At 36.3% G+C, this 12,462-nt stretch overlaps 1 protein-coding gene across 1 annotated transcript; it reads left to right on the top strand.

The window, feature by feature from the left end:
* Positions 1–660: 660 nt before the first annotated feature.
* LOC110460790 (GDP-fucose protein O-fucosyltransferase 1-like) lies at positions 661–11,098 on the top strand. The gene is made up of 8 exons (XM_021513942.1): positions 661–715; positions 1,677–1,806; positions 4,091–4,206; positions 4,319–4,442; positions 6,296–6,473; positions 6,726–6,921; positions 7,368–7,595; positions 8,206–11,098. The coding sequence occupies exons 2-8, from the start codon at positions 1,701–1,703 to the stop codon at positions 8,386–8,388; spliced, it is 1,131 nt and encodes a 376-aa protein (XP_021369617.1). The 5' UTR covers positions 661–715; positions 1,677–1,700; the 3' UTR covers positions 8,389–11,098.
* The last annotated feature ends 1,364 nt before the right edge of the window (positions 11,099–12,462 follow it).

Raw genomic sequence — 12,462 nt, 5'->3', positions numbered from 1 at the left:
TAACCCATATGCGCCGTTGTGCCAAACCTGGTGTTAGCTTATGATTATTTGTCTTTGTTCGCATGAGCATAAATATCGTTATTCCGGACATTTAAAGATTTTATTTAGTTTTCTCGATAAAAGTCACTGATATGTGTTACGATTAGTTACCATTTAAACACATGTGCTGTACATTTCAAATTATTTCATGCATTTAGTGATTTACGTTGTAAGATTTTTTTATCACTGCCAGACGCCACTGGTAATTATTTCTCTTTGATTCCTTACTATCGCGACAGTGAAATGGACTAATGAATACAGAAAGCACTCAAAGCAATTGATATAATCGTAACATCACAACCGTAAACTTACCACTTTATTTACTGACGTTTTCCCCACGTAAATATGGGATTAATATGGCTGTCATATACAGAGCTAGAAGTGTTCTTTTTCAAAACTGTTAGTTTCGTATCCTCGGGTTATAATAAATTTACACTTTATTTTAAAGAAACTAAATATTTTGCGTTGCTTTAAAATGCATGCATAGTTACCTTATGATAACTTAGGGCAATATATGAAAGTTTTATTTAAATTTTGTGACTTAGATAACATCTATTTCCGTGATATACCGAATTTAAATAAAACTTTCATATATTCATATAGAGTGCACTCCCTTGTTCACGTTTTCAATCAAGGAAGTTAACAAATCCATGCGTGGACTTTCGCTTTCATATAGGTAATGTACTGATCATCTATATATATGCGAGGCATGTACATGATTGTCTTGTCCAAGTCCCCACAAACAGAGCAAATTTATAAAAATAACCTGATCACGTAATGAAAATGTCTGTTCATCGACAGCCACACAGAGACTTGACTAGGACACAGTTGTAGTGTATGCACTATGATGATGATGATGATCATGGTGGTGGACCGTCATCTAACTTTTCGCTCAGTTCTCATATTTTTGCGGCCACAATGTTATTTTCCATTATTTATTATTAAATTACAAAGGAAATTTGGTATTTCATTATGTGTACTTCTTCGAATTCAAGAGGCTTCCGCCAACAGCCTGCGCATGCTTTTCCTTTTTTTTTTTTAAATAATACATGCATTTAACAAAATAGTTATTGATGTATTTGTTCGAAAACTACTTTAATATTAGAATACTACATTACTATCAAACTTCATGATCTCTCAATCAAACTAATTTACTTGGCTCTTATATTATAATTAGTAATGAGAAGATTTAAGTTTGAAGATATATCGCTCGCTAAAAGGATTAATTAATTTAACTTTATTTTTAAGTACAAGTTGTAAGTCGTCTCCCTTTGTATACATGTAGCAGGACGAGGAATAGTGATAATGATAGTGCCGTCGCTGGGGCTCGAATCTGCGGCCCATGGCTGATCTCCAGCCCGATGCTCTACTGCTTAGCTAAAGGGAAATTTTTTTGTAAACGTGCACGTGTATTTCGTAAGTTTTATCACAGGTACTTGCCTCGTCTGCTGATACGTACACTGGCCATAATAATATAATAGATGAATTGACAGATGAGGTGAGTGTACCTTTGATTTTATTAGAGCTTTCCTGCAAAGATACAATTTTTACTTATTTCCATTGAATAATCCTTGGTATGCAGGTATGATATTAATCGGAATGTGTTTTGTAGTTAAGGATGTTATTTTGTCTTGCAGATCAAATTGCCAGTGTGTGACAATATGGCACTTCAGGTGTTAGTTCTGGGGCTATCGGTTGTCTTCATTTCCTACACAGAGGCTATTGATGTGGATCCCAAGGGATACATACTGTATTGTCCCTGTATGGGTGAGCAGTCAGTTTTTCAAATAAAGAGATTATACATGTTAGAGGGCAATTAAACTATATGCATGCCCTAACTTAACAGACATTTTCGGTTGTTTTGTAGTGTAACTGTTCTTGGTTGATCGTTGGCAACCAGGTACCTCAATTGGTACAGCGTCCGTATAGAGGTTGAAGGGTCTTGAGTTCGAATTCCTATCTTTGAGCCGAAATGCATGACTAGACCGGGGTTCAAACTCAGGACCCTCCATTACCTCTAGACGGACGCTCTACCAATTGAGCGTTACCTGGTCGCTGATGATCCAGTTCCGCTGCATTATATTTACTGTGACATGTTACTGAGATTAACCTGCAGTAGGAGTTGATTACAGATTGCTGCTTTACAGTTTGAGCTGAAACAGAATTTCCCAACAGTTAACTTGTGACAAGAAAGTTTACCACATGTACTGTCACAGTTTTTACTATTTTTTAAGCCATTGCCTTTGATGTTTTTGCTAGATGGTTAACTCTTCACATTCAAAAAAAATGATGTGACTTATTTAATGTAAGCAGATGTAGAATTACTGGCAACTAAAAATATCAGCAAAATTGTTTGTATCATATGTAAACTTTTAGAATAAGTAACAATCATTAATAGTATGGTAAAACATTAAGGGATTGCAGTTTACAAACTATCAATTATTTCTACAAGCTAAATCAACAATAAAAAGGTACTAACATGTAGTTGTACAATAACAACTCAAGATTTTCAAGTCCTCAACGTGATGCTCTTTCTTTCATTTAGCACCTCGCTTATATCTGTACTATGATCCTGATGTCCACTTTTCCTTATTATTTTAATAATTTCTCTACAAGTGTAGAGATATATAGATTAAATGGTTCAGACCTGTTATAACATCAAAAATTTAACTAGTAAATTGTGCCAAGATTTTAATGCATATTGATCACTTATGGACTTACATATGTTAGCAGTAATCTGATTTTAGTAGTTTGAGCTTATGCCATACCGTGGCGTCCGTCGTCTGTCGTCATCCGTCGGCTGTACGTCAACAATTTCTTCAAATGACATCTTCTTAACAACTGATTGGAATTGAACTAAATTTGACTGGAAGCATCCCTAGGTGCAGGGGATTCAAAATTGTACAAATGGTGTTAACCCCCCAGGGGGCTGAAGCGCAGGGCCAAAAGGGGACAATTTGGCTGTATTGCTATAAACAACTTCTTCTGTAGAACTGTGCAATGGATATCAATCATATTTGGTCAGAAGCATTCATGGGAGGCGGGGATTCAAAATTGTACAAATGGTGGGGCTGAGGGGCGGGGCCAAAAAGGGTTATTTGGCTATATTGCTTTAACCAACTTTTTCTCTACAACAAAAAGATGGACATCAACCATATTTGATTGGAAGCATCCCTAGGTAGTGGGGATTCAAAATTGTACAAATGGTGGGGCTTTTGACCCCCAAGCGGGCAGAAGGGCGTGGACAAAAGGGGGCAATTTGGCTATGTATTGCTATAAATTACTTCTTCTTTAGAACTATGCACTGGATATCAATCATATTTGGGTGGAAGCATTCATGAGAGGCTGGGATTCAAGTTGTACAAGTAGTGGGGCTGACCCCTTTGCTAAAGAGAGGGGCCAAAAACAGTTTATTGCTTGGGAATGGTTGAGATCCCCACCTCAAAACTGTATATACAAATAAATGCCGGGCATAAAGAGACAAATGCAGTCATGATATTATAATTGATCCTGGGGTCTGGCCACAACCCTAGGGATATAGTTTCTGAATCCCACATTGGAAACAGTTGAGATCCCCACCCCATAACCATACATAAAATTGCTGGGCAGGAAAAACCTAATACAGATATGATACAAGGATTGGCCTTTGGGTCTGGCCCATTCCCTTCGATCTTATTTGGAGAATATTTTGCCATGATTAATTTTGATATCCAGATGAGTGATAGAGCTTGTTAAAGTTTCTGTTTAAATATGATGATATGTGATAACATTTGAGTGAGCTAAAATAAGAAGGTTTACAGTACATGGCCGTGTGAAAGATATTCACCTGCTTTTGGCAGAGAGCATTGTCACTTTACAACATTGAAGGGATATAATTTTTTTTTATCAATTTGCTGTCACTAAAAATAGCAACACAGAGTCAATATGTTGATTATTGACTCAACATTGACCACATCAGAGCATATCAGAGTATAGGTAATGCAGACCTTATCTTATACATGTTGTTTCATGTATTACCCCAATATGTAATGAGTACATGCTTGTTATACAGGTAGATTTGGAAACCAAGCGGATCACTTCCTGGGTTCACTGGGATTTGCGAAGGCTTTAGACAGGACACTGGTACTACCTCCTTGGGTGGAATATCAATTTCCAAAACCAAGATCTGTAAGTTATACAACAACATGAGGAGTTATGCATAACACAATAAAATGTTAAAAAACATTTTAACTCTCGAAAGTTGAGTTTAGTTTAATATAATAATGTGCTGTTTTTACAGGTTCAGGTTCCATTTGACACTTACTTCAAAGTGGAACCTTTAAGGGCCTATCACAGAGTCATGACCATGGAATCTTTCATGAAGGAACTAGCCCCTACAATCTGGCCTCCAAAGGATCGCACAGGTACACATTTTCATGATGAAAAGTAATCTTCATGTTATATGAGGATGAAATAATATACATGTATAGACTTCTATATATATATACTTCATTTATAGTTTATAGGTTGCCAAATGGATGCACTGTGTAATACAAAACAAAAATATAGAGATACATGAACAATCTGAATGCAGAATTAAATAATTCCTTTAAAAGATTGTAATTAAATGGGTGATTTATGATCAAATTAATGTTTATTTTTCTGTATCAAATATATATTAAAACACTTCAACTTTAGGCATTACATTTTTTGTCAACAGTCACTGCAAGACAGTAAAGCTGTTTCTTTGCCAAAAATCAGTTATTATGCTCCCCGAAAAAAATTGGGGAGCATATAGTTGCCACTTTGTCCGTCTGTCTGCCTTTTCGTGTCCGGAGCATAACTTTACCAACATTTGATTAGGATCATGAAACTTGGTATTTACATTACCCATACTTAAGACGATGCGCACTATGCCAAATGTACACCTTTGCCTGCATTCAAGGTAAGATCATGAAACTTGGTGTGTACATCAGTCATCCTAAGGCAATGTGCACTGTACCAAATTTAGGGCCCACAACCCAGGCTTACATACAGAGTTATTGCCCTTTTGCTAAAATTGTCATGTCCAGAGCATAGCTTTGCCTGCATTTAAGGTAGGATCATGAAACTTGGTGTGTACATCAGTCATCCTAAGGTAATGTGCACTGTACCAAATTTAGGGCCGACAATCCCTTATTTACAGATTTATTGCCCTTTGCTAAAATGTTGTGTCCGGAGCATAACTTTGCCTGCAGTTGTACATCAGTCACACTAAGGTGATGTGCACTGTACCATATTGAGGGTCTGCAGCCCCTTAGTAATAGAGTTATTGCTCTTTGCAAAAAATATCAGACACATACATGTATGTATGTATTTTAAAACATTATTTTTCTTCTTCAAAATCCCCATTATTTTTACCAATATATATATGTGTCATACATCTAACCAAATGCAAAATTCACAAACAGGAAAAGCCTCCAGTAAAGTTGTTTTCGGGGAGCATACATCAGTTCCACTGATACTCTTGTTGATATTATAATGATGAAGAATCGTTGAAAAATCTACTGGCAAATCAATTGTCTTTTCTGATTTACATGCATTCAAAAATAAAAAAAATAGATACTCTTCCTGTCAAACCCATTTGCATTGCATTAATCCCTATATACAGTATATAGAGTATGATATTGGGTAATTATATAAAGGTATGCTCTCAGAGTCTAAGGCTGATAGCACGAAAGTGATCAACATGGAGACCTCTCCTTGTCTGGAGAAACCTAATCACTCGAGCTATAAACTGTAAAACCTCTTCTTTGTACATGTATCTGCTTTTGCCAGGAACAAATGACCTTTTCTTGCCAAAATAAAAATGAAAAAGGATATTGAGAAAAAGTTGTCTGTTATGAATTTCTGTCAGCGTCCTCCTCATTAGCACATTTATTACAGTAATTAACTGTTTCATGGTCTTTAGAAGAGTTCATATAACATTAGTCTAGTATGTAATAAGTGAAATAAGTTGTTGTATTGACTGCACCTAAATGTGATGTCACAATTATAACCAAATGTATAGATACCGCCAGGGTTAGAGATTTCTCAAACAGCTTCTTGCATTAGAAAATTGTTTACGTTTGAATTTAAAGCAGGTGTTATAGTTAGCGGCTACCATGGCAATGCAGGGCTAGATTTTAAGGTAGCTGGGAAGAACACGATACTTTCATGCCAGAATTTTGGCATAGTAACAGCAAATACACAGTACACCATTGGATAAAAGTTGATTAATAATGCATCTTTTTGGCAGTGATGTGTTACCAGGCACGACATGGCGCCACCAAAGGAAACAGCTGTAATGCCAAAGATGGAAACCCCTTCGGTCCGTTCTGGGATACCTTTAACATTGACTTCACTAGCTCCATATTTTACGGTCCTCTTGGTTATGATCTGATGAATCTCCATGAAATGAAAAGATGGAGAGACAAGTAAGAAATCATTAAACGTTGACAGAATTTTTTAATCAAAAGTTCAAAAGAAACAACTAGTGTTCTGAGACTTGTCAAAGGACTCTAAAAAGGCAGTCTTATACAAAATACACTTGAGAATGATCGATGGTTTGACTCACTGCTATTTAAAGATTGTAATTAGATCTGATGTTCTGCCGAACTAAACACAAAAAGGAGATAGGGGACATGTATTGCTTTGCATATATTGACAGAACAATGTTTCATTTACAGGTATCCTGCATCACAGTACCCTGTGCTGGCCTTTACAGGTGCTCCGGCCGCCTTTCCTGTCCAATCATACAGTGTTCATCTACACCAGTACCTCAAGTGGTCAACCAAGGTGGAAACCAAGGCGGACAAGTTCATCAAAGAAAACTTCCCAGAGCGAGCTTTTGTTGCCATCCACCTGCGTCTAGGCACAGACTTTGTAAGATGATAACGATTCTTTATCAAAATCGGTAAATATGTGGTCAAATAGAGACAAAGGCTACAAGGAAAGCTGGACACAAATTATCATGATAAGCATTGATATTTCATTATGAATACCATTGTCACATTTAGGACATGTGTATGAGTAGATTGATCCAGTGTATAAAGCTGATTGCCTTCCACACAGATGGCCAGGGTTTTAGTTTTTGTACAAGCTAGCTGAGCGATTTGTGGAGATGCCCTAGGCCTGCTTACCATAGAGCTCTTTTTATGTTGTTTCCAGTGTAATCCTGCAGATAGAACTCAAGCTCTAGATTCTATGTGTTTATGCAGATAAATGACAGTTTTTATAAAGATAGAAATTTTGGAGAATTCTTACTCTGGTTATTGAAGTAACTGAATAGATTAAACAAATTAACACAAGTTTTATTTTTAACCTTACAGGTAAAAGCTTGTGAACACATAAAAGATAGCCCAAACATGTTTGCAGCAGCCCAGTGTATTGGCTATAATGGAGAGTATGGTAAAACAACAAAAGAGATGTGTTATCCGTCTGATGATACTATTGTACGCCAAGTCAAAAACGCAGTCAAACGTATCAAAGCCAAAGGTGTTTTTGTCGCTACTGATAGCCGTGACCTCATTGAGAAAATGTCCAAGGCTATGAAAAATGTGAGTAATGGGAAATTCAAATCAGGTGCCCCCGTTTCATATCATTAGAGATTGTCATACTGTTATATAGTACAAACGATGTCCTATCTATTTATTATGATATAGGGACATAGCACAGTCAGTCTTGCACCAACAATAGATAATAAACTTAATATACTGGAAATCTTTCTATCAGCGAAATTACTTTCTTCATAACTATAAATGTTAAGTCCTAATTTATAAAAAAGGCTGGTATTAGAATACAACAAAGATGGATGCTATCATGATTAATAAGATTGTTTGTGGGAAGTAGTAATATTCAATATCCTAAAAATGTATTTTTTATCGAAGTCTGAGTGGTCATTTCGATATATCTGATGTTGACGTGTTTGGTTTGAAATTGTTTTGATCTCAGCCATGCATTTCCACTGTAGTTGTATCCAAACTAGATTCTCTTTCATGTGCAGAAGAGCAAAGCCTTCTACTGTATTCAGTACTGAGCATAGATGATTGAAGTACACCTATAAAAACATGTTAAGTGATCAAAGTTATTCTTTATTCTTTATACTGCATAATGGATATCTAAGCTGTCTCAAATTGTCAACTAATTGGTTTGTTCTTCCCCTTTTAGGTAAAATTTGCCAAGCTGTCGGAGAAAAACCCACATGTAGACTTGGCAATTCTGGGAAAAGCTGACCACTTTATAGGAAACTGTATATCTACCTTTTCTGGTTTTGTCAAACGTGAAAGAGATTATAACAACAAATCATCAGAATTTTGGGCATTTAAAAAGAAATCTCACGATGAGTTGTGATAAGTATCCCACATGTTTAAAAAATATTTATAAATACAGCTAGGTTTATCCATAAAATATGTATTTCCGAAATGTACATTATTCTATTTTTATACAACTTTACAATAAAGATGCTTTATTTTAATTACATGTAGTTACAAATGTATGTAAAGAAGTTATGTGTGCATGTAGTTATTAAATCTAATAACTTTACAATAAAGATGCTTTATTTTAATTACATGTAATTACAAATGTATGTAAAGAAGCTATGTGTGCATGTAGTTATTAAATCTAATAACTTTACAATAAAGATGCTTTATTTTAATTACATGTAGTTACAAATGTATGTAAAGAAGCTATGTGTGCATGTAGTTATTAAATCTAATAAAAGACACCTTTTTTACTGTAATATAATAATTTGAATTGAGATTACTATTTATTGGATTCTGTAAGCGAAACTTTCTATTATATTGTTGCAGATTTAGGTTTATATACCTGAAGGCAACTTCAATAAGATAGAAAAAGAAATGAGGGAAGGCTCGCAAAGATATACCTCCCAGATTATATAAGTGTTCATCTTGAACTTATGTAGGAAAATTCAGATTTGTTCATTCACTCTGTCATCGGAAGTATTAAAGGTATTAATGATTTCTCAGTCAATGTCTTTTGGTATTCATTATTACTATGAATATAAACAATATCATCAGATAACAAGAACAAAACTCAAAAGAGAATGTCAATATTTGTTATTTCACACCTTTTCAAAGTGGCAAAACATTTTAATGCAATTAGGAACTAAAGTAACTGTGAGGACATTTAAGCCCTGATTCATCATTACGTATACATGAACACTGACCTTGCAGATGGTGTCTCCCTAGGTACCTGTCTGCATATGTCCCTGGCTGTTGTGTCTCCCTAGGTACATGTCTGCATATGTCCCTGGCTGTTGTGTCTCCCTAGGTACCTCTCTGCATATGTCCCTGGCTGTTGTGTCTCCCTATGTACCTGTCTTCATATGTCCCTGACTGTTGTGTCTCCCTAGGCATCAATCATCATATGTCCCTGGCTGTTGTGTCTCCCTATGTACCTGTCTTCATATGACCCCGGCTGTTGTGTCTCCCTAGGTACCTGCCTTCATATGTCCCTGGCTGTTGTTTCTCCCTACGCACCAATCGTCATATGTCCCTGGCAGTTGCGTCTCCCTAGGTACCTGTCCTAATATGACCCTGGCTGTTGCGAGGACATTTTAACCCCAAACAAACAGAATGAGGGTGCATGCCAATTTGGGCCTTCTGGTGGTTTTCACCTTCCGTAGATATGTTTTTGAGTTGTGCCGTCATGATATACGGTAAGCATGAACTCTAATTCAGTCAGCTTGCAATTGGAGCCCATTCCGATTTATATGATATATATGAGGTGGTGAAGTTTTTTGGGAGTGAAGTAATAAATGACCTGTTTTGTCAAAACTAATGTTAATTTTGGAACCGTCCTCATAATCTTAAAGTATTGTGTAACACTTCTGCTGTGTATAGAAATGATAAAACCACCTTACACACGTAAACACGTAGTTGGTACGTAGGTCGCAGTGACCTAGATCAGATTTATTAGTACTGCTACAACAATATGCTTCATTTCGTTTAATCAAATCTAGTTGCCCGACCAACACATTATCCAAACTTCTTAGTATCAATACAGTCATATCGTGACTGTATACTGGCGAACTTGTGAAAATGTGTATTTTGGAGAATCAAACCTGTAATCTTGTTATCAATCATTTTATCAATCTTGAACATTTTCTCCTCGAAAAGTTTTTTCTATAAGAACTGTTTACTTTTAAGACTGTACGGTCAACCATACCTCATACCAAACTGAAGAACGTCGACTTCGTTCTCGCATTGGGAGATATTTCTTGTCGTCAAGGGGGGAGGGGGGTCCATGTGGGGCCAAATTCAGGAAAATGGTGAAAATGCATGATTTTAAAGAAATTATTCAGGATGGGGGTTCCTTGAAGCCCAAAAAAACCCACTGGATCCGCCACTGCATCTTATTTCAGTTTGGCCTTTGTGCATTTCATAAAATATGCTCCAAAATAATATACAGCCATATATTCATATCGACGTTCGCCTTTTTGAAAAAGAAAATGTCCACAATAAGAGAATGAAGACGTTCCTTCACCTTGGTACGAGGTAAAATGTATGGTAATGTAAAGAGTCGGTCGATAGTTTTGATAAAAAAAAAAATACTTTTGAGAAGAGGATGTTAAAATCCTATTTTTGAGAAGAGGATGTAAAAACAAGTTCTAAATTCATCAAAATCCGCTTTCTGTTTACTCCACTTAATGAGTACACCGTGTCATAATATGACTGTAACACTGATTTGATGGGGTACCAAGAATTCTAATTTTAAAAAGTGTTTCTTTTGTTTTTTAAAGTAAAAATCAAACTGAACCTACTTTCACCATACTTGGACAGTACATTTTATACCTAGCGCAATGTGCTGTGTGTGATATTTACCGACAGTTTTCCCATCATAAATGTTTAGTTTTTGTGTTTTCTGATTCTCAAAATAATTGTGTTGATGCTCAAAGAAGGGACAAAATTCTGTAAAATTCAATCGATCTCACTTGATAGATTTTATATAGAATCGATTTCAAGATACCACTGATAAAAGCATGCTATTTCATAGTATTGTGAGTATGCAAAATAGTGACGTAATAAAATATTGGATTTACTCTGATTTTAAATTCATTTTATGATATGACAGACAACCTCTTTGGTTTCTGGCAGGAGTTGGTTGGTCCATATTTAGTACTGAGGTAAATTTTTTAACACAGTTTGTAAAAAAATACAAAAACGCTGTCTGCGGACCTGTTTCTGTGCTTCACCTGTTTCTATGCTCTGACCTTTTGAGCATCGCTGTGCACGTTCGGTCCATTTTTATTAAAATCGTTCTGGACAGTTGAAATTTGTTGAAATATAAATAGAGGATCTGTCATAAGTTTTCTTCATATTAGATTTATGATACAAGTTTTGAATTTTTCCTGTTTGCGGGCGTCTGGCGAGCAAATATGAAAAAAATCCCAAACGAGTATCATAAAACTAATATGAAGGGAAACGAATGACAGATTCTTTTTATCAATTGTGATCTGAAACGAACATTTTGCACTTGGCCGCCTCGGAAACGATGAAAACTGCGTCTGCTTCACAATGACGTGACGTCAAATTGATTGTTCCTATTCGATTGTTTTTTTTCTACCATTTCTATTTCTTTTTTCTACCATATAGTGACCACCTTCAACTAATTGAAGATTTTGTCACGTCATTCCGAAGTAATATTACACACGTTACATAAATATAATCTATGTGATGGCTTTATGACACTGCATAACACTGTATCCATACGATAATTCAATATTTCCGCGGTTAGAGAGTAAAGCGGGAATAATTGGTCTCATTCGGCACCGAGTAGCAAGTGTTGCACGTGCTGTGACGTCGCAGTGGTTGACAGGTATTGGGTACACATGTGTGCGTCATTCCTAGCCGCCGTTGCCGTACTGCACGATTCACGATATTTTTCATTTTTAGCTCACCTGGCCCGAAGGGCCAAGTGAGCTTATGGCATGGTGCGGCGTCCGTCGTCCGTCCGTCGTCCGGCGTCAACTTTTTACTTTAAACAACTTCTTCTCATTAACCAAAAGGCCTGGGGTGATGATATTTTGCCAGAAGCATGCTGGGATGAAGGGCTTCCAAGTTTGTTCAAATAAATGACCTTCATCTATTTTTAAGGTCACAGGGGTCAAATACATTAAAATCTTTAAGCAACTTCTTCTGAATAACCAAGAGGCCTAGGGTGTTGATATTTGGCCAGTAACATGCTGGGATTAAGGGCTACCAAGTTTGTTCAAATAAATGACCTTGACTTATATTCAAGGTCACAGGGGTCAAATATGTTTTGAACCTTTAAACAACTTCTTCTGAATAACCGAAAGGCCTAGGGTGATGATATTTGGCCAGTAACATGCTGAAATTAAGGGCTACCAAGTTTGTTCAAATGAATGACCTTGATTGATATTCAAGGTCACAGGGATCCAATATG

This window comes from Mizuhopecten yessoensis, unplaced genomic scaffold (genome assembly GCF_002113885.1).
Source record: "Mizuhopecten yessoensis strain PY_sf001 unplaced genomic scaffold, ASM211388v2 scaffold10479, whole genome shotgun sequence".
Taxonomy (NCBI): Eukaryota; Metazoa; Mollusca; class Bivalvia; order Pectinida; family Pectinidae; genus Mizuhopecten; species Mizuhopecten yessoensis.
This window is presented reverse-complemented; position numbering and strand designations above follow the sequence as displayed.